We start from the raw sequence: 23,332 nt of genomic DNA, 5'->3' as shown, positions 1-23,332 counted from the left end.
AGTCAACAGACAAGACGCTACCAGCAAATAATGCTAAATAATCAACAACCATATCATTTATTCTCATTTACAACAACAGTACAGCAAAGCACTCTGGGAAACAGGAAAAGATCCCGCATCAAGTGCTGAACGTCACCTTCCTGTTTTCATTAGCGCCTTCCTACAAAGAAATGTAGGGGGGGGGGTTTCATCCCGCAGCCTGCACACAAAGCCCGAGGAGGAAAACTGGGATGCTAATTATTATTTGCAGAAAAACCTTGCAAGCAACCAGCTCCCCACCTCAGTTCATGTTAATGCAGACCTACCAACATGTACACATTTATAGTACTCAACATGCAATGGGACTCCTGAATATGCTGGTATGCTCTCCATTTTGGTCATTTTCCTGGTAGTTCAGTCTGTACAGTACAGATACATGAATACATATTATCTCTTCCTCTAGGATTTTTGTGTGTTGTTCTAAAGGTTCTAAAGGTACTGGAAGGTTACAGGGTCATGTTGCTATGATGCCACACTATTTCTATATATCAGTGGTGGTGGGTGTAAACATGGACTAACATAGCTCCATCATCAGGTCAGGTGGAGTCAGTCATGATGGCTAAAAATAGAACATCCCTACGAGGCTGATGGTTGCCATCCAGGTGGGTTGTGTGCTTTTATCTCCTGGTGAAATGGCAGCATGAATCTGGGACTGTTGTTCCGCATGACAGACTATAAACATACGTATGTGAAGCAGGGAAGAATATCATGGAGGCAGCAGTAGAAGGTTGAATGAGCTCGAAAGAAGGCCAGAAAGTTCATGACGTGTCATGTGACCTGCACTCATTGTGACTACGGTGGGGTGACCTTGGCTGGTGTATACCAAAGTAACTCAATAAAGCCACTTATCCTCACGAGGGTCGCGGGGGTGCTGGAGCCTATCCCAGCTGTCTTCGGGTGAGAGGCAGTGTCCACCCTGGACTGGTGGCCAGCCAATCACAGGGCACATATAGACAAACAACCATTCCCACCCACATTCATACCTATGGACAATTTGGAGTCGCCAATTAACCTAGCATGTTTTTGGAATGTGGGAGGAAACCGGAGTACCCGGAGAAAACCCACGCATGCACGGGGAGAACATGCAAACTTATTGAAAAAAGACAAGCTGAGTGTGACATACTTGAAATGTGCAACCATTTTGAGCCACTTGAGCTTGTCCTGCTGGGGGGCGCCTGGTAGACCTGGTCTTTACGTCAGGAGACATGTGTGGTCATAAATGGATGTGTGCACCTCCTGAGCATGAATTGATATGTTAGCGTAGTCCAAAACAAACCCTGTGGCTAAATTGATCTATCAACATAATTCTATTTTTAAGGAAGGAAAAAGACGCAATTTTCTCTAAATGCCGGCCCACTTTTGACAGGAAGTGTTGCATAACTCCAGGTCAGCATGGATCTTCAGATATAGCCACACCTGCACACAAAAAGCCTTTGTGTGCTGATTTGTCGTGATACGGGTGCATGGAGGAGCAGTGCTCATAGCTGGCCGTCTCCTGCCGTGCACACTGACTGTTACGTAACGGACAAGCAGGAGACACGATGGAAATGATAGCAGGCATCATAGTTGAGTGATTCCGGGAGTATGTATCGTCTTTGTTTCCATTTTACTGCCACCAGAGCTGCTTTGATGTCTGGATGAGGTCTGCTTCGGAACACCAAAAGATGGAGGCTGGTGCTGATGCTGCTCTGACGTCAGATCAGGTGATGACCTTGATAGCAGACCGTTGGCCTTTGTGTCTTTGTCACCGCAAGCTCGTTCTTGACTCATCTCCCTCTGAGGGAGGGAGTGGGGGGGCAGTGATACTGGTACCGGCCGGCAGGAGGCTGGTGGCCCACTGAGTAAAGGCACAGGTTCTTTGGTTATTGGTATGCTATGGTATTATTTGTTTTAAACATGTATACAGGGTACATGTAATACTTCATGGTACTATTCCACATGTCCAAAAAGGAGTAGGAAGAATTGCCGTGTAATAAAAGCAGTTCTTTCTAAAACTATATATATTTTTTCCTTGGTTGTCCGGCTGTATACTAATCCAATCTAAACGTTGGTGTTGTGGCGAGAAAAAGATTTCCACTTCCATATCTTCTTGTCCTGCTGTCTATCGTGTAGTATTGTGAATGTACTTCATGTAGATACTTCATGTAGATACTTCATTTAGATACTTAATGTTCCAGATACTTGATATCTTTGACAACAAACACTTTTTTGGCTTTTCATTCATTCATTCATTTTCTACTGCTTATCCTCACGAAGGTTGTGGGGGGTGCTGGAGCCTATCCCAGCTGTCTTGGGGCGAGAGGCCCAGCCAATCACAGGGCACATATAGACAAACAACCATTCCCACCCACATTCATACCTATGGACAATTTGGAGTGGCCAATTAACCTAGCATGTTTGTGGAATGTGGGAGGAAACCGGAGTACCTGTAGAAAACCCACGCATGCACGGGGAGAACATGCAAACTCCACACAGAGATGGCCGAGGGTGGAATTGAACCCTGGTCTCCTCGCTGTGAGGCCTGCGCGCTAACCACTCTTGGCCCTCTTGGCTTTTCTGTACCTCAATTTACCTTTTTTTATAATTTTTTTTCAGAGACAGCGGGCACGATTGTGCATCAGTCACTGACAGTGTTTTTTTTTTGGGCGGGTGATATAAAGTCAGTTGGAATACTAAAAATAGGTCAGCAAGGCGGACACATTATTGTTATGTTGTTTGCATAATAAACAAAACATAAAGCAACTTCTGATCAATCCAAATCAATTTCAGACTTCAAATAACGTACGGCTTTATGGCCAGCTTTAAGCTTGGCCAATTTCCAGTTAAACCACACCCACTTCCTGTGTATGCCCCGCCTACTCTGAGTACGGTATGGATACAGATCATTTAGATGCTGGGGAGACACCGGTTCACTTCCCGAGCAGTGCCTTTGGGTGAGGCACTGAATCCCAGACTTGTTCTCGTCATTACAACTCCTCAGAATGGGAGACAATGAAAGAGTTGAGATTTCTTTACAGTACAGTCATATGTACTTGGTGAAACTGGTCTACTCCTGAACCACCTCACTAAGTGCACCTCCACTGTCTTACCTGTGATATTATTTTTCTGAAGCCATGCATAATGGCGGGTGCTTCTTCTTTGCCTCTCTCTCAGCCCCGCCCCCCTCCCTGTCTTTTGGCCGACTTGCTCGCTCCTCTCAGCCTACTGCTGCCACAGTTGCTGCATGTCTGCTTGCTTCCCTCGCTCGCCATCTCGCCGCTGTGTGCCTCGTCTTGCTGCCGCGCAGCACCCCATTATGAAATTTTCAGTAGCTTTGAAGTAGTTTAGTCATGCGTGACAGAGGATGAAGAAGACTTGATGCAAACATGGCAGTTGGGTGTGGATGAGTCAAAGTGGGGCCCATGTATCATGGTGCTCATCTACAGTATGTTTGCCGTGAATATGGCTACAGCCAGTGATGGAGTCCAGGGAGAAAAATACAAAAACATCATTTGTCAGTTGAATCAGTTGAACTGGAAAGTGCTTGTCACTGCCAACCTTCCACAGATGAAAAGCCAGATTTTTAACTTTCTAGCAGAAACTAGCTAGCAGAAAATGAAATGCATTCAATATGTTTTTATGCTCTGCTGAATGAAGGAATTTGCCTGTCAAGATGGAGGATTACATACACAAACTCATCAGGAGGCGATCAGTCTTTTACAACAAAGTATCAGAACATTTCCTGGAGAAAGAAAGACCATGACCATTAATGCTTTAAAAAAATACATTCTTATGTAATTAAAATGTTTTTATTTCCAAATTTGCGGTATATGTTGAATACAGGAAGTGCACAAACAAGTGTGTTAGCAATTGATGTAAAAAGTGGTAGCATGAAATAAGCTTACTGTGAATTGGGATAGGCTCCAGCACCCCCGTGACCCTTGTGAGGATAAGCGGTAGAAAATGAATGAATGAATGAATGGCAAGTGGGACATTCCAAACATGGGAATGTTGCCACTCAGGAGGAGGGTGCTGCTTAGACCTTAACGGTGGACATCCATCCATCTATCCATCCCAAGGGTCGTGGGGGCATGTTGGAGTCTATCCCAGCTGACTTTGGGGGCTAACGATGGACAAGATTATCTAATTGGCCTGATTGGACTGACTCTCTAAATTTAAATGAGATTCATGTCAAGAGGTTCATGTGACTGTAATCAGTCTTGTCATTTTATCACTATACCGCCACACACACACCACCCCACATGTTTATGTTCAGGGGTGTATTTAGCCATTTAGGGGTCGATGCCAACCCAGTCAATGGGGACTCCACCTCCTTGTACTGCACAGACAAAGGCGTTATTCTATTGATTTATTTGGTTTATTCATTATGTCATCTACTATCAAGTGTGAATATGACAAAAGAATATTTCCTGAGCTCGCAGAAGTCCTTCAAACACTAACACTAAAACAGCAATACATACTTTAAAGAAATAAAATCAGTAATGAGTGGGGATGTTCCGATCAGGGTTTTATGCTGCCGATACCGATGTCGATAATCTGTGAGTGAAATCATCTGATACCGATACCAATACCGATCACACGTACTACTGGCTCACCAAGGTTGTTCTTGTGAGCGATACTTCTACACAATGAAAATGAGCTACTCATCTTTGTAACATTTATTTCCATAGCTTATTCCAAGCCTAACTAAGCCAATATGCTGGTTTTAGCAGAACATGAATAACATGCTGGTATCCACAACTCACCTTTTCTATTCCACAATGGATTTATTTCTAGTCTTCTTCTTATTATTCACTGGAAACCTGAATGAAAAGCAGGTTTATCTACCTCTGCTGGGCCCCTCCAGCTGCATCCGCTGCCTCCCTCTTCTGCCGGCCCTCGTCCGTTAGCTTGGCACTGGAGCTGAAATTGGTGTGTCTCGTTGGACAGCCAAACTGGGTCGGGCCGAGACTGCTGTGCATCCACCACAGAGTCAGAAGTGGTTGCAGATGGAAAACGCGTCACACGTCATCCATGGTCCTCCTGCACTAAGTGCAACAGATTTTGCCCACATGCAAGTGTCGCGGCTTGTGACCGATATCAGCCCATCCATCGGAGCCCCCCTAGTAATACGCTTTTATGACACATTGGGGGCCCCTGGAAGTCTTAGGCCCCCAGGCAATTACCTGTGCTTGCCTCACGGTAAGTCGGCCACTGGTTCTTGGATTCATTTTAGCTGCAGTAGTCATGTGCCCCGCCCCCCGCCCCACACCCCCCTGCCCAACAGCTGACTCGACATCTCCAGCCCTCAGCATCCTCTGCAGTACTTAATGTAGTGGGGGAGGCCCTGTTAAAGCACGCGGCCCATATCACTTGTGCAAATGCACAGCGTCTCATTAAACTTTCATGCCATTGGCCATGTTTTATTGAAGCAATTATGAGGTTATCCACAGTAAGAGGCTTGGCGCCTTCTTTTGGCTTCTCAAAAAACCCTGAGCTGAGCATGGGTGCGGCGCCATGAGCGGGGGCAGCTAAATGCAGGATGCCTTTACACGTGCACACTCCACACATGCAACCACGTCCTGGTTATCCAGTATGTGATCAATCAGATGAGTTCATGGGACAACATGCTAATAATAGAAACAACCTGGCAGCAGTTTTTCTTTCTTCAATTGTGTTTTGAGTATAAAAAGACTCTATGATCTGAATGTTTTGTGCAGTTGCTCACAGGATCCTTCATCCTGGTTGATCTATGTCATGTATCCCACCAGAATCCACCGGATTGATTGTCTTTGAAAGTCTTTTGTGTCGTAGTTTTATTTGGAACATATTTCACATCACTCCTAAGGATCTCAGTTTGGGTTTGACAACGTATCCATGACAACGTGACATCCTGATCACCTTTTGGCCAAAGAATTGATTGAACAGAGGGCAGGTCTCATTGTGTCGAATTCAGGACAGAATGCAGACCATCTCTGGTGGGATACACCGACAATGCATTTCTAATTCTAATTCAGATTGTTTGAACTGATGAAGTTTCTTTTTCTCTGTCTTTCTTCTTCTTTCCACAGACATTTATAGTGCTAAATAGGGGGAAGACAATCTTCCGTTTTAGTGCCACACCTGCCTTGTACTTCATAAGTCCTTTTAATCCGGTTAGGCAAATAGCTATTAAAATTTTGATACATTCATATCCTTTGAAATGCAAAGACTTAAGGATTGCTTGTGTTGTGTATTATTCAGGATGAATGATTCACATGTCCTGTCCTGTCTGTCTACATGTGGTGTACATTTCATATGATGAGTGTAGACGGGAGGTAAGAACGCAAAAATGACTGAATAAGAAATAAGAGCGATGAGATGAGTCATAGTCTTGTAGAATTGTGTCATTTTATCCTTCCTTTGATGGAATGCCAGAAAATGAAAATGACATTGGAACTGATGACCAACGCCTCCACCCTTCCCACCAGAGTGTAATCTTAGCCAATCAAATGAATGCCTCGCATTTCCTTTAAATGCACATGAGTGGACTGCAGAGGCCAATCAGAGGCCACTATGCATGTCATGCACCACATACGCCACCCTGTGGGACACGTCATCTGTTCCTGACAGTTACATTAAACACAGCAGCAGGCTAATCCAGGCTTCTTACTTGTTTTCAACCAGCATTCCTGCTCTACATGAAAAAGCATCCAGCATAGCCACGGAGATGAGCGATGAGTAGATCTGTAAGATCTGTCTGTGCTTTTTCTGGTGGAGTTTTCACTTCTAAAATTGTGATTTGGGGGGTGCAAACCATTTTTTTTTTGGGGGGGGGGGGGGGGGACTGTAGTGTGCTGGATGGAATTAGCACTGCGTTGACTGCGCTACACTCCGCCACCCTGCGCCACCTTGCGCTGCGCCATAAGATTAGAGCCCTGAGTATTATTTCAGTATCTCATGAGTGGGCCCTGAAACAGAGATTCAGGCGTGGACGGCACTTTTACAAGCTGAAGTATTAAAGCAGCCATAAAAACACAGGTGAACTATGTGAACGAGTGGTGTCCAAGGTGCAGCCCCGGGGGACATTTGGGGCATGTGGCTTGTCTTCTTTGGCTGAAGGCACATTGAAGAAGTAAAATAGAGCACAAAGTATAATGTAATGTAACAGGAAACAGCAGAAATGATGACCATTAAGCCTAATGATAACACACAAACATGTCAGAGTATGCAACTGGTAAGGAGATTAGCTAATAAGAACTTTACTTAAAACAAAAACAGTAATTCACACTGTTAAAACTGAAAAAAATACTGTAAGGGGCTCACAACATTAAAAGTTGATAAAATATCTTGTTCAGAAAAAAATGGCGCCTTGGACGATCATAAATAAATACATTTATTGCACAATAAATAAACTAGATAATTTTGCTGGCCTCAATATCATCCTCATCCCCAGTAAAACATAACTGACTAGAGCTCTATCAGTCTGGAAAAGGTTATAAAGTCATTTTAAAGCTTTGGGACATGGAGCAGTGGGGAGGCAGGAGGGGCCAGCCAACCCAAAGGACCCCTCCAAGAGGTGACAAAAACTCCACTAACATCCAAAGAACTGCAGACCTAAGGTCAGTGTTCATGACTCCACCATAAGAAAGAAACAACAAGAAAACAACCAGCATGGCAGAGTTTGAAGCTGAAAACCACAGCTGAACAAAAACATAATTTGTTCGTATCAATTTAGCCAGAAAACATCTTGATGATCCCCAAGATCTTTGGGAAAATACTTTGTGGTCTGATGGGACCAAAGTAGAACTTTTTGGAAGGTGTGTTCCATTTTGGATCCTGAATCTAATCCGGGCCCAAATTCTTCCACAGAGCTGTAAGTTATCACAAATGCTTGATTGCAGTTGTTCCTGCTAAGGGTGGTCCAACCCATAATTGCCGGAAGTTTATGAAACGTTAAATCATGATAGCACAACAGCTGAGCAGCAATTGTTTTGTAGTTTGAACCCTTAATAACGAGGTATGCACCGAACCGTGAGAATGCACCGCTAATGTCCATGATAGTTACAGTAATGAACGCTCTTCAGACGAATGCAGTTCTATGTTCTTGCAATTAATATGTATGAAATCAATATGAATAGATCAATGTCTTTTACTGTACGTACTTTGTCCAACGTTTGTCTTGTCTTCTGATCCCTTTATCGCTTTTATTCTTTTTCATAATGTGTTTTGTGTGTTTCATACATTGTGTTATGAGTGTAATGTTTATAACTGCCTCCTCAATCCTTCTTTTCCTTAACCTCCTCCTCACTCTTTTCAGCATGATCATTATGTGTACTATTTTGACCAACTGTATATTCATGACCTTTAGTGATCCTCCCGAGTGGTCAAAACAAGTAGAGTAAGTACACATTTTATTATTTGACCTCTTCTGTAGTGGATGATATTAATAATAACAGTTTACAGTCAGTTGCAGTTTGTGCCTCTCTTTGCCATACATTCCATTCTTGATCTTTGCCACAGTGGAATATTTTCACATGTCAGCGTTTCGTTTATGGATGGAAATTCATCTGAAGTATCTTACACAAACATTTCACAATATTCAAATCTCAATTCATGGCCTTTGTAATAATGCCATCCTGAGACACCCCCCACCATCGGCATTCATTGAAATATGTTTTGAATCAATGTTTAGAATTGAACCTGTGACCCCAGAAAATGATTGTAGTTGAATGCAAGTCACTTTCTGAAATTGTTTTCATTATCATTTCCTTTGTGATAGTGATGAATATCATTTCAAGAAGAATACTATGAAGGATGCGGTTTGGAAGCATCTGTTTCTGCTGTGGTGTCCTTTGCTAGATACCAAATATGCTTTCTTTCCGAATAACGTGAGAGAGGCATAAACTAGAGCTGCTTCCACCCAACTATTGGGTCGTTTTTACTATTGTACTGTTTATGTACATGTGCATATTCATCATGGATTCTGGGGTGATTCTGTCAACACGTTTGTCTTTTAGGTACACATTCACAGGGATTTATACATTTGAGTCTCTTGTAAAAATCACGGCACGAGGATTCTGTATAGACGGGTTTACATTCCTCCGAGACCCATGGAACTGGCTGGACTTCATGGTCATCTCCATGGCGTAAGTGTTACTCTTTTACTTGTTAGTCCTCATCCAAGCTGAAATGCTGGTTGGTTGGTTCCAAAGTATGTTTGATGGATGTTTACTTTGGCTGATCTCAATGTTCATCTTTCCTGCTGACAACTCACCTTCGGGGTTTACCTCCGTTGTTCTGAGAGACTTCTCTTGGGGAATTGAAGGTTGACACACCACACACCATGGCCTGGCTGGCAGCATCCACACCTCAGACTCCCTCATCTCATTTTTAACACCTATTCTCATCAAAACATTCTCAATTGAGGGCCTTTCAACTATACTCAGTAGGCTGCCCCAAACAGTTAAACACACTTAAAGTCCATTGGCTGTTATTTTTCTTATTGGAATCAACCCATTGGAATTAATATGTGCTTTGAGGGAAGGAAATTAATCTCAAAATGCGATGGAAATGTAGTTTAAGATCAATGCAAAATCACTGAAAGTAGAGATAGTGAATGTTTGCCAAAGCAAACATAATAATGTTATTAAAACCAAGTGTTACTACATTCTAAATGTGTTCTATTGGAATAAGCACTGCCTTTATAATGGGAATACACTGAGCCTTCACTCGTCACACTCATGACTATAAGTGACATTGGTGGCTTGTACTCTATTCTTCATCATCCATTCCAGGTAAATATATCATATAGCAGACCAACACATAAAAAGATGAGAAGGGAAATGAACTTTATAGGATTTACAGAAAGTCTACAATCATTATTTAAACTAAAGTAGGCAGGTGGATACATTTGGGCACCCTTGTTGTTTTATTGATTAGAATACCTTTAACACTAATTATTGGAACACATTAGTTTGGTAAGCTCATTGACCCTTGACCTGCATACACAAGTGACGCCAATCAGATTGTTGCCAACAGTCTTCAAGAATCAGTGACAAAGTTGAAGTTGGCTGGATACTTCCACCAAGACAATGACCCTAAACACTGCTCCAATTCTACTAAGGCATTCATGCAGAGGAACAAGTAGAACGTTCTGGAATGGCCGTCTCAGTCCCCAGACCGAAATATTATTGAAAATTATTGAAAATTGCTTGGAAACCATCAAACCTGACTCAACTGGAGATGTTTTGGAAAGAGGAATGGTCCAAAATACCTTCAACCAGAATCCAGACCCTCATTGGAAGCTATTGGAAGCATTTTTTTTCTGATAAAGGAGGATCTACTAAATATTGATATTTGGATGCCCAAATGTATGCACCTGCTTACTTTTGTTGAAATAATGATTGCACACTTTCTGTAAATCCTATAAAGTTAATTTCCCTTCTCATCTATCCCTGTGAGGGCTTTCGCGTCAAATTTTCTATGACAGTCATTGCTAGCTAGCTAACATTAACTCGTTTTCAGGTGCTAGAATGTACAGAAAAGGGAAAGAAATATGTGTTCATGTTTCACATAAGGATTGTGAATGAGTCCAAAAAAAATTCAGTTCCACTTTAAGTATGTTGAGGTAGTGGGGTGGTATAACAAGTATACAGTATAACCAAGCTAAGAAAAATCAAAGGACATAATCATATAGTATCACTATTTTGATTTCAGAATCGACTTTAGAGCTGGTATCAAAGTATCAATAACTCCACTACCACGCTCTCCTTAACGCGTTTGGGGCAATTTCAAGGATTTTGTGCAACGGAAGCCAATATGTTCTCAACCAAGTGATTCGGTGTAGGAGATGAAGAAGAAAGAGGGTAGAAATTTGGGCTTTAGAGGGCAACTTGAGGTGACAACTTGCTGCTGCGTTTGGGTGGGGGGAGTAATGAGACATGATGAGAGCTGCTTCGCTAACACCTTTTAAAATAATTTTCGGATGAGAAGAACTTTTTTTGGGTTTTGCACGATGAATCAGCATTTGAGCAAAGAAATCGGAATTGACCTGCAGTGTGAACATAGCCTAATGTGGCTAGTGATGGCTAGCTAGGCCGGCCATCAGGTTCACCAACCTAAAAAGCCTAAAAACCTAAAAATGTGTTTGTTCAAACAGATACATCATTTCTTAGGGCAAATATCCATTTCCAGATCCATCCATCCATCCAATTGTACATACCGATGGTCGCCAATAAACCTTAACCTTGGGGGAAAATCCACACAGGCACGGGGAGAACATGCAAACCCCTCCCAGAGATCCCCAAGCGGAGATTCGAACCAATCTCATGTGGCCTACACGCTAACGACATTCCAATTCCAGCTCGATGGACACATTTCCATTGGAATATATAATTGGGGTGTTCCTCCATATTTATTGATGCACATTTTCCGGGACCTCATGAAGCCCGTCAAGGTTGTAAAGTTGCCCGTTCCCTGTCCACGCCTGTCATCCTGCAGCCCGTCTACCGCGGTGTTGTGTGAACTTCTCCTTGGTCACATGTGCACATCAATAACAAGCTGTTGTAACTGTGATTTGATCCTGCAGGTATATAACAGAGTTTGTAAACCTAGGCAATGTCTCAGCTCTGCGCACGTTCAGGGTGTTGAGGGCATTGAAAACTATTTCTGTAATTCCAGGTAAGACAGGATTGGGCGGGGCTTCCTAGTGGCAGGGTTGGTGTTAGATGTGTGTGTCTTTCTTTCCTTTATTTTACCTTCCACCCTTCTCCTCCTCCGTGGACAGGCTCTGTGAGTGGCGTCGTTTTTCCTCCTGGTTCGGTGGTGTTGTGCTCTTGCCGTGTGTGGTTTTTGTCATCGTGTTTGTTCTGTGTGTGATCCTTCCCCTATTTCAGATATATAACAGAGTTTGTGGACCTGGGCAATGTATCTGCGCTGAGAACGTTCAGAGTTCTCCGAGCATTGAAAACTATCTCTGTGATTCCAGGTGAGACTCCGTTTAAACACTAAGGCTGATCCTCTCACCCTTTCTTTTCTACTCACTATTGTTATGGTTACGGTTATCATTTAAGCAGCAGCAAAAGAATTGGATATAGCCATTTGTTTTGGTTCTTTTTCTCCTCCAAAATGATCAAAAATGGTATCAATACATTTTTGATAGGCTTTGCAGTCTCCTTTAGGCCCCCCCACGTGTCTGCCCCCCCCCCCCCCCCCCCCCCAGCTGCCCCAGTAGCTCTCATTATGAGGCTGGTTTCCAAGGCAGCTGCGTCTCTCTTCTAAAATAGCTCCTTTCACTGGCTTTTCCCAATAAGCACACACTCTTTTTTAGCGAAGATAACTGATCTAAGATCCATGCTGATGCTTTTTGACCAGATAAGGATAGAGAACAGCGTCTCAGATGTCTAGTCTTTATCATAAATGAAAGTGAAATAAAAGGCTCAGTCATTTTGCTGCACTTGAATGTAAGAGACCATAGTGCACCCCTTATACACGTAGATACTATGTATATATGGAGATATGTTTATATGTATGTATGCTGAGAAGTCATGGATGAAGACTGCCAAGCCTAGATTGCCAACATATTTTATGCTGCATGATGCTTTTCAGTCACTTGCTTTCCAATAATAACCTACCAAGAGCTTGGCTGACAAATGGCATTGGAAGTTTGATTTGCCCTCCTTTTGGTTCTTCTTTGGTTCTTTGATTATTGATTTCCTTTCTCCTTTTTATAACCTCTAGACAAACAAAAGAATCAGTGTGCTCGGTTGTAGATGCTGGATGCAGATGGAATGGGTGATCTATCTAGCCATGTCCTGAAGATGTCCTGCTTCCTGTAGATTGCCTCACAAGGAAACACACGTTTACAAATATGTCTACACCAGTGTGCGAGATGAATGGCAGCACTTCTGTCGCTACGGTGAGATACACGGTATAGGGAGTACAGGATTCAACCTTGGACTTAGATGGATTATTTATGAATCCTACGATGGAAATGAAGAATGAGCAAGTCAGCACACGTAAGCCAGGTTTATGCTTCGCCATCCCCTCTGATGCCGCCTTGATCCTTTCATAGCTCCTTGTCGGGGTTGGGTGTGTAGTGGCCGTGTGATATCGTAACGTGAGGGACAGTGTAATCAGAACGCAACCTTGGCCCTCATCACCCATTTGGCTAGTTAGCTTCCTGCTAATTGAATTAAAAACAGATTTGCTCCTTGATAATGGTCATCATCAGTTGGTTTAAAACTGTCAGCTTTGTAGTGGCATTGATGAAATTAGATTTACTTACAACCGCCATTGGTGGCGTCATTTGTGATGTCTGATGATATGATCTATATTAGCTGTTAGATAACATGGTAACATGTGACAACACCACACATGTTGCTAATGGTAATGGTAATGTTAGCAATAGTCATTAATTCGAGTAGCAAAGCAGTAACGGTGTTGGTGTGACGTTGGTTACTCCCAACAACGACTGTTGGAACATATGGACTATGGACTGGCTTTTGGAGTTGAGTGGACAGCATCGTGACCGCAAATAGCATAATCGAGGCTTAGGCTAGCATCCTAGCCCAAACCAAATCACTCCTCTTTCACTTCGGTATGTTCAGCCAACTGCTTCATACGTCAAAGTTTTATCCTCTTGCTAATGCAGAGGAAGTTGGCATGCTAGTGTTTCTTGAAGGGGTCGTGGAAAAGCACCCCCCCCCCATTACACTGCTCCTTATAAAGTTATAGTGTAAGCACAACCACAACGTGATGGACGGACCTCATGTAGGTCATGTCAAGATGAAACAGGAGAAAAACTTTACAAATGAATAAAAGGAAGTGCTTTGAAGTAGTAAAAACTTTATTCCCACATTAGTCATAGCCTAACTGTAGCTTATACTACACGACAAGAACAAAACAGCGTATGAGCTACTATAACAATACATGGTCATCCTGCTTCCATATTTGAGTTCCCGGTGGGCCCATGCGAACGCTGCCAGAGGATTGAAGGTAACGTGACCTCGTCTTTAGTCCAAGTGTGGATGAGACAGACTGCAGGGTCGCGCTATGTAGTTATGGAGCTATGGAGAGTCGATGCCGTCTCAACACCTCACACCAGGCAGTTCAAGAAAGTGTCCCCACACGGCACTGGCATTGAACTGTTGTGTTCAGCCTTGGAGTTTAAATGACCTGCATGTTGGTTTCTCGTCCCCCACCCTGCTGTGCCCCCCCCCCATCCCACCATGGCCCTGTGTTGTGCTGCTGTGCTCTTTCTCTTTTGGCTTCCCTCTCACTTTGCTGCAGCCTCCCCCCTCTCTTTCACTTAATCCGTCATTGGCAACAAAAAGAAAACAAATTGTGTTTTGCTCCTTTTAAAAAGAGTGGGAAGGCTCTTAAGTATTTATTGTTCATTTTGTTTCTAAAGTTGTATCTTACCTGCCATTTTTGCTGCAAATGTATAGATTTATTAATAATAAATGACTCTACCAATTACTGCTTACAATAAAATGATAACATGATTTATTGGGATCTCCTTTCCACAGAAAGTCAGTACATTCCATACATAAAGATGACATGTCAGTACATTTGTACTATAGAATATACTATAGAATATATATATATATATATAAATGCTTTATAATACAGAAGACGATACCCAGCTGGGTGATAGAGCCCATATTGACCTGCCCCTACATCATCTGGTTGTGCTTTGCGTGCGTGTGCATGTCTCCCCCCCAGGCCTGAAGACCATCGTGGGCGCCCTCATCCAATCTGTCAAGAAGCTTTCGGACGTGATGATCCTGACCGTCTTCTGCCTGAGCGTCTTTGCACTCATCGGCCTGCAGCTATTCATGGGAAACCTGCGCCACAAGTGTGTCATCTGGCCCATCAACATCACCGAGAGCTACCCGCCCAACGGCAGCAGCAGTTTTGACTGGGACGAGTACATCATGAACAATAGTGAGTGGTGGCCAGGCTGTGCTGGCAGTGAGCTGGCGTGGCAAACTCCAAGTATGAGTCAGCCAATATGCTGGAAGAAGAAAACAATATGTCATTTTGGCATCGGGGAAACAAAAAGAATTGTTGTGAAATGAGCTGAATAGAAGATGCATGAGCAGGATGAAGGTAGAAAGTGGTCTGAAATAATTGACGGACATTTTGTAGAATAAACAAACTCTCATGCAATAGAATATGACTGGAATGACTCATTGGGCCTCTTTTGTGTATCCCCTTAAGCAAACTTCTACTTCCTGCCCGGCCAGTCAGACGCTCTTCTCTGTGGGAACAGCTCAGACTCTGGGTGAGTGTCGTCTTTGCCTGTCTACCAATACCCGACTTTGTCTGTCTAGATGCCTGCAATGAGATGGCAAGTAAATAGTCCTGAGTCATTCTCTTCCTCCCTCCGTCAGCCGCTGCCCGGAGGGCTACACGTGCATGAAAGCTGGGAGGAATCCAAACTACGGCTACACCAGCTTTGACAGCTTTGGCTGGGCCTTCCTGGCTCTCTTCCGACTCATGACACAGGACTTCTGGGAAAACCTCTACATGCTGGTAAGGTGGACATGTTCTCCTTAATCCTCATTTCAGCTGGAGGCTGATGACAAAGAAGCTACAACAGCACAGGAGTCTAATTATTCCTTGTTTTAGAAGTAGAACGGGAGGTAGAGCATTTCATTATCAGGCTCCTCTGTTGGAGAACCATCTCTACCACTCTATCCGAGGGTAGACACCCTCTCCCTATTTAAAAGTCAACTCAACTCAACCTCTTTGCTAAGAGCATAGCATTTGCTATAAGCATATACGTACGTAGTTGATACGCTGATCTGTATCAGAGACACTCCTCTGTGTTCCTGGGACTAAGACCAAGACCTCTGGCTTGATCTACCATCTATCCCTCTACTTTAACCCAACTTGTCACAGAGCCCGGGTTCTGTTGAAGGTTATTTCCCCGGAGGGAGTTTTTCCTTGCCTTTCCTCGCCAAGTGCTTGCTCATGTGAGATTTCAGTTGGTTCTCTGTTTTGAATGTATGAATGTGACCGCTATTAGATAGCTGTTGTTGTGTTTGATCGACTGATTGATTGGCACACAAAGCCCCAGAGAGGTGGCCAACAGTTTACATCCATGTTGCTATGATGGGCTGCATGTTCAACGATGGCTACTGTGGGGCGCTACACTTTGCCAAATCGACATCCTTGACAACAAACATAACTAATGAATGTGCATGTGTTCATGTTGGCATACTTGACTTACTCCAAGCAGGAAGAGGACAGGAAATAATGATTGCAGCACATTTGTATGTTGGTGTCCTCAAGGCAGCTGGGAACCAGTTGCACACAGTCCCTTTTAAGATTACCCAGTCTTATGTACTCTAGTATGTAGTTTGTACGTCCGAAAAATGATAAATCAGTTTGTTCACCTCCAGTGGATTGCTGCCATACTGTCTGTCTGTTTGTTTGTCTGCACAATAGCGCTCTGAAATGGCGGAATTGCCTCCACATGGAAGTGGAAGGAAATATAAAATATTAAGTGTGCAAGATCGGCCAATGAGGGAGATGAGACATGACGGGAACATCCCAGCTCTGACTCTCTATTTTTGCTCATGACTTTGCTGACATTCAGCTCCATATAGCAGCCCTCCTATCAATATTTTCTACCATGTCTTTAAGACATTGTGCAGCCACATTAGTTCTTCAGTGTGGGGAGGGCTGGGCGATATGGACCAAAACTCATATTCTGATATATTTAGGTAGCATATCGATATATGATACTATATATCCTGATATTTTACTCTATAAACTGAATTTAGACAAAAGTCGAAGCCAAATATGAATGTAAAGTTTTATTATAGAAAAATAGCCACTGAAATAAAATAGCATATTCCCCTTTGTAAAAAAAATATAGAAAAAGTCTTTGCAGCCATGTTAGCACCGTTAGCGTTTCCATCTCACGTTCCCCATGACTACAGGTGGTAACCATGGTTGATACCATCTTTATACAGCAACCTTTATACCGTCTTTTTCACTATTCACTCCACTTCCGCAGGGATAGTGAAGCGGGATGCTCGAAGCTAACAGCTGCTCCCGAGTGTCAAACGTAATAAGATGAACATCCATAGCTGCATACTTGATTAAGGGGTCGCTATGGCACAAAAACAATAAGGAAGTAATAAGTACTATAAGTAAGTAAGTACTATGTAATAAGTACTATTAAACACTAAAAATGCCGCCGGAGACACGGAGCTGCCTTAACTAGCTTGCACTCAACATGAGACCCCCGCATCACCTCCAGTCTATCTCTCTATGGCTATTGATATCGTGCTTAAAAGAAATATCGATATATTTTAAAAATATCGATATATCACCCAGCCCTAAGTGTGGATGCATGTTTTTCTACAGACTGGTTGAAAGATGATATGTTTTGTTGTCCTTTGTATGTCCCACAATGTTAGGAAATATGTTACGTTTAGTTTCTAATCAAGCGTTCCCCCTTCCCATCTCTCTTCCCATTCCTATTTATTCTCCCCACAGACCCTGAGGGCCGCCGGGAAGACCTACATGATCTTCTTTGTGTTGGTGATCTTTGTGGGTTCCTTCTACTTGGTGAATCTGATCTTGGCTGTGGTGGCCATGGCCTATGAGGAGCAGAACCAGGCCACCATGGAGGAGGCTCAGCAGAAGGAGGAGGAGTTCAAGGCCATGCTGGAGCAGCTCAAGAAACAACAAGAAGATGCTCAAGTAAGCTGTATTCGCATGTCACCAAATAGCCACGAATTTTCAAATTTACTGTGTTACTGAAAAACCAACCAACAACCTTAAATGTTTCTGTACAAAATTTGGGCACCCTGTATGAAGTTGTCATTCCTGTTGTGTCTATGTTTATTGTTAGACTGCAGCCATGGCAACCTCGGCGGGAACAGTCTCAGAGGATGCAGTAGAGGACGATGGAGGAGGGCGCCTCTCATGCAGCTCCTCGGAGATGTCCAAGCTCAGCTCCAAGAGTGCCAAAGAGCGGCGCAACCGCAAGAAGAAATGGCGGCAGAAGGAGCAAGAAAAGGAGAAAGGTGACAGTGAGAAGTTTGTTAAGTCTGAGTCAGACGACGGTAGCAAGAGGAGCCGCTTCCGTTTTCCTGATAACCGCCTGGGGCGAAAGTCTTCCATTATGAACCAGGTAAGAAAAACATCTTGTGTCGTTTTCTGGCAATGTACCACCTTTGTATTGCATCGACACCATAACAGAGTTATTTTATACATCACTCCAGACACGGCAGTGGACATCGTTGTGCAACTCTGATTGTGGGATTGGGGGGGGCTTTCATTTTAATACAGACCTACCAACAAACATTTAGACTCCTGAATACGTGTGTATGCTCTCAATTGTGTCATTTTCCTGGTTTCAGTTTCACGTTCAGTCTCTACAGTACAGATACATGAATACATATTATCAGTTTCTCTAGTATTTCATATTGGGGGGGGGCGTGAAAAAAATGATAGAAAATAAGTGAGAAGCACCGGGTTATGGCAATAATTTTTTTCTGTTTGATCCTACGTGAAAGCCAAGCGCGTAATTTGCACAAGAGATACCGGGGTCATGACCCCCGTAAAAATCTGATTCAGCCAATATAACCCCCCCGGTTAACAAAATATGCATTATCTTGCATTAATATCTTGTTGATTTTCTTTATTATGTATTATATATTTATATAACTTTTTTCATCATTTACCAGCAAAACAGTAGCATATTGAATCATCTGGTAATGTAAGCCCACCCCCTGCTCCTTCCCCCTGCTGTATTAAAAGGGATGAGCGAGTACACCACTATCTGTATCTCTTCACCCATCTCTAATTATCTGTATTCGTATCCATATTCTGTGGGTGGGACATACACCGGAAGTGGGTGTGGTTTAATCAGAAATGTGCTTTAAGCTGTACATTATTTTAAGTCGGAAATTGATTTGGATTGATCAGAAGTTTCTGTATACAGTGCATCTGGAAAGTATTCACAGCGCTTCACTTTTTCTACATTTTGTCATGTTACAGCCTCATTCCAAACTGAATTAAATTAATCTCTTACCTCAAAATTCTACACAAAATACTCCATTATGACAATGTGAAAAAAGTTTTTTTTGACATGTTTTGAATTTATTAAAAATAGAAAACAAAAAAATCACATTTACATAAGTATTCACAGCCTTTGCTTAATACTTTGTTGATCCACCTTTGGCAGCAATTACAGCCTCAAGTCTTTTTGAATATGATCCCACAAGTTTAGCACACCTATCTTTAGGCAGTTTTGCCCATTCTTCTTTGCAATAAGTCTCAAGCTCCATCAGGTTGGATGGGAGACGTCTGTGCACAGCCATTTTCAGATCTCTCCAGAGATGTTCGATCGGATTCAAGTCTGGACTCTGGCTGGGCCACTCCAGGACATTCACAGAGTGGTTCTGAAGCCAATCTTTTGAGATCTTGGCTGTGTGCTAATGTCTACTGTCTATACGGTCAAGGTACATGACCAGTCTACTGAGGTCAAGAGCGCTCTGGAGCAGGTTTTCATCCAGGATATCTCTATATATTGCTGCATTCGTTTTCCTTCTATCCTGACTAGTCTGCCAGTTCCTGCCGCTGAAAAACATCCCCACAGCATGATGCTGCCACCACCATGCTTCACTGTAGGGATGGTATTGGCCTGGTGATGAGCAGTGCCTGGTTTCCTCCAAACATGGCGCCTGGCATTCACACCAAAGAGTTCAATCTTTGTCTCATCAGACCAGAGAATTTTGTTTCTCATGGTCTCATGGAGAGTCATTCAGGTGCTTTTTGGCAAATTCCAGACGGGCTGCCATGTTCCTTTTACTAAGGAGTGGCTTTCGTCTGGCCACTCTACCATACAGGCCTGATTGGTGGATTGCTGCAGAGATGGTTGTCCTTCTGGAAGGCTCTCCTCTCTCCACAGAGGAACGCTGGAGCTCTGACAGAGTGACCATCGGGGCCTTGGTCACCTCCCTGACTAAGGCCCTTCTTCCCCGATCGCTCAGTTTAGAAGGCCGGCCAGCTCTAGGAAGAGTCCTGGTGGTTCCAAACGTCTTCCATTTACAAATAATGGAGGCCACTGTGCTCATTGGGACCTTCAAAGCAGCAGAAATTTTTCTGTATCCTTCCCCAGATTTGTGCCTCAAGACAATCCTGTCTCGCAGGTCTACAGACAGTTCTTTTGACTTCATGCTTGGTGTTTGTGCTCTGACATGCACAGTCAACTGTGGGACCTTATATAGACAGGCGTGTGCCTTTCCAAATCATGTCCAATCAACTGAATTTACTGCAGGTGGACTCCAATTAAGCTGTAGAAAGATCTCAAGGATGATCAGTGGAAAAAAGATGCACCTGAGCTCAATTTTGAGCTTCATGGCAAAGGCTGCGAATACTTATGTAAATGTGATTTTTTTGTTTTCTATTTTTAATAAATTCAAAACATGTCAAAAAAAACTTTTTTCACATTGTCATAATGGAGTATTTTGTGTAGAATTTTGAGGTAAGAGATTAATTTAATTCAGTTTGGAATGAGGCTGTAACATGACAAAATGTAGAAAAAGTGAAGCGCTGTGAATACTTTCCGGATGCACTGTATATTGTTTATTATATACACCCTGGACTGGTGGCCAGCCAATCACAGGGCACATATAGACAAACAACCATTCCCACCCACATTCATACCTATGGACAATTTGGAGTGGCCTTCATTATTTATATATATTGTAATTATTGTGAAGTCAGTGATTCATGCAAACATGACAATAAACAAAAGCACCTATTCAGTAATACAAGCAGTTTTCCAACTGACTTTATATCACCAGAGCAGACGGAACCAAAAACCCCCACTGTCAGTGACTGATGCACGGTCGCGCCCGCTGTCCTGTTAAAAACACCATGTATTTTATGAAACAAGTTCAAGGTTGCAAGTTGCAGACTGCAACATATTGAGAGGGATGTAATATTTTAGTCATATTTTAGTCATATTTTAGCCATACATGCAAAATGCTTGTGCGGCATCAAGTGTACCTAATGTTGTGGCCAGTCAATGCAGGTCTGTACAGCACTGTTAAGAGCTGCACAGCATATTACGGAACAGGTTTACCAAGTAACTTTAGATACAAACCAAAATAGACGAGCTGAAGAAAAGATAACAAAGTGGAGGCATTGTGACAAACGGCGAGCCACTTTCAACTACGCAATTGCACCGTGTACGAGGGACTGCTGAGCTCCTGCTGCTGTGGCTGCTGCTTGAGGTCTCGGGAGAGGTGGTCACTGTATGTGACCAGCCAATCACAGTGAATACATAATGAGCATTTTCTTCAAACACAAATACTGTTAATGTACTACTTTCATACTGGTTTCCAGCTAAAATGCATTATCCATAACGGATACTCGTTCATGACCATTATGCAGCTCCCTATGTATTATCATATGAGGGGCGGTATGGCTCAGTTGGTGTGAGTGGTTGTCTCCCAACCTAAAGGTTGTGGGTTTGATCCTCTGTCCTACCGTGATCATGCCGAAGTATCCTTGGGCAAGATACTGAACCATCAGTTGGTCCTGATGTTGCCTCATCAGTAGGTAAAAGCGCTATACAAGTGAAAGACCATTTACCAAACCACTTTCTCTATAAGATAAGATAAGAGATAAGATATGCCTTTATTCGTCCCTCAGTGGGGAAATTTGCATTGCACAGCAGCAAGAGTACAGAATCAGTTAAGCAGTACAAAAATACACAATATAAAAAAATAAACAATATAAACAACCCAAGTATTAACAAATCAACAGTTTTACCCAGAGTTATATACAAATACAGTATGCAGATAATATGAAACAAGGTAAGATATATGACCAGTGTATACACTATGAGATCTTGCTAGTGAGTTAATATGAGGCATTATAGAAGTACTTCACATAGAACTTAATATATTGTATTTAGAATCTTAATATTGCACATGGAGGTTGATCAGATATTGCACAGTGAATGGAGTCTGGAGTAACTATACTGAGTATAAAAACAAAGTATTGCACAGATGTACATAGTGGTGTAGAAGTCTCTATGCTGACTTTGCTGTATGTTTGGTATGGGTGTAGACAGCAGAACTGCGGAAATAGTACTCAAAGAGTACTAAAAGGTGGACAAAACACAATTTTTCATTGTTGCTTGACCAAAAAGAGGTAAATACCCGTATAGTTAAGTTAGGTGATGTTCTGTGACTGGAGTTGGCAAGCTAGTTGTTCGATTGCCAGTGTCCTGTGAGGTGAAGCCAGAGGGTGTCAGGGATTTACTGCGGAAGACCAATGTCAGTTTTACTGACATTGCTCCAATACACAGTTTGGGTAGCTGGGTTCAACTACATTTGCTTTTGTTTGGATTTGTTCACTCGAACTGGTGATGCCCACTAATATGTGAAATCAGTTTACCGTGTTCTGATGTTCAGAATAGAGCTGTAACCTGCACTCCAATATGCCAACCTGTATTGTGTGAAGTATTGGGTACTTAAACACAACACATTAACTAATCTGTAAGTAACTGTAGTTGGCATACTCTAAATAGTTTTTTTGTCCTGTCCAACTCTTGCGAAGATATTAGTATTATTGATCTAAATGCCCTTACATCTTATTTGGCTTTATTTGATGTTTTCTTGTTATGAAAATTTTGGATAGCTAGACCAATTCGGTTTCCCGGCTTGTTAAGGTGGAGGCCGTCCCTACCCCCGAAAAGGTTAAAATTGTAGATGTAAGTAAGGGGGAAAGTGTTGGTCGTGTGTGGAGCAAGAGAATATGGCTGAAGAGGGGGGCCCACTGATGAAGACGTACTTGCCAGTATTGCGAAGGAACTGAGAGAGATTTGGTAAGTTCTTTGGTCATTTCAGACTGTCGGCAGGTTGCATCAACACAACCAACATGTATCATTATTCTTTGGATGGAAGGAGGGAGAGATTGCTTCAGAATGTCAGAAAGCATTGAGTGGATGACGGGGACAGTGGCTCCTGGAAAGCAGTACGTTATGGCGTTGAAGAAGCGAAGGTTCCTAATCATGGAGTCCCCAACTATCACAGTAGTCGAAGGAAATAGAGGATGAAGAGATTATGAGGAAGCAGGGAACGAGGTCGACAGCGGAGCCGGGAGGGGTGGCGGCAACACAGGAGCTGAAGTGAGGGGAGCAGGAAGGCACTGTGGGGCAGGAGATGCGACAGCAGAGGTCGCCAAGGACTTAGATTCACCTCCCTGCTTGGACCAGGCGCTGGCAGCATTGGGAACCGTCGTAAGGACAGCAGAGGCGGCAGGAGCAACCTCTTCAACAGGAGTGAGGCAG

At 43.0% G+C, this 23,332-nt stretch overlaps 1 protein-coding gene across 7 annotated transcripts in view; it reads left to right on the top strand.

The window, feature by feature from the left end:
• Positions 1-23,332, top strand: part of scn8aa (sodium channel, voltage gated, type VIII, alpha subunit a) — a 62,509-nt gene that overhangs the window by 5,130 nt on the left and 34,047 nt on the right. For 4 of the 7 annotated variants that reach the window (XR_013630094.1, XM_058085757.2, XM_058085754.2 and 1 more), the window contains exons 3-11: positions 6,090-6,208; positions 8,309-8,398; positions 9,018-9,146; positions 11,895-11,986; positions 14,725-14,946; positions 15,223-15,286; positions 15,396-15,537; positions 17,515-17,721; positions 17,873-18,154. Coding sequence is in view for 6 of the 7 variants with exons in the window: in XM_058085757.2 (XP_057941740.2) it covers positions 6,090-6,208; positions 8,309-8,398; positions 9,018-9,146; positions 11,895-11,986; positions 14,725-14,946; positions 15,223-15,286; positions 15,396-15,537; positions 17,515-17,721; positions 17,873-18,154 (1,347 nt within the window). In the remaining variant the exon portion in view is untranslated. Of the gene's footprint in view, positions 1-6,089; positions 6,209-7,429; positions 8,399-9,017; positions 9,147-11,587; positions 11,680-11,894; positions 11,987-14,724; positions 14,947-15,222; positions 15,287-15,395; positions 15,538-17,514; positions 17,722-17,872; positions 18,155-23,332 lie in introns of those variants that run through there. The other 3 variants (XM_058085758.2, XM_058085755.2, XM_078797678.1) reach the window with 2 other exon arrangements.

The sequence above is a fragment of the Doryrhamphus excisus genome, linkage group LG17, assembly GCF_037039965.1.
Source record: "Doryrhamphus excisus strain RoL-2023G ecotype Guam linkage group LG17, RoL_Dexc_Guam_v1.1, whole genome shotgun sequence".
Classification (NCBI taxonomy): domain Eukaryota; kingdom Metazoa; phylum Chordata; class Actinopteri; order Syngnathiformes; family Syngnathidae; genus Doryrhamphus; species Doryrhamphus excisus.
This window is presented reverse-complemented; position numbering and strand designations above follow the sequence as displayed.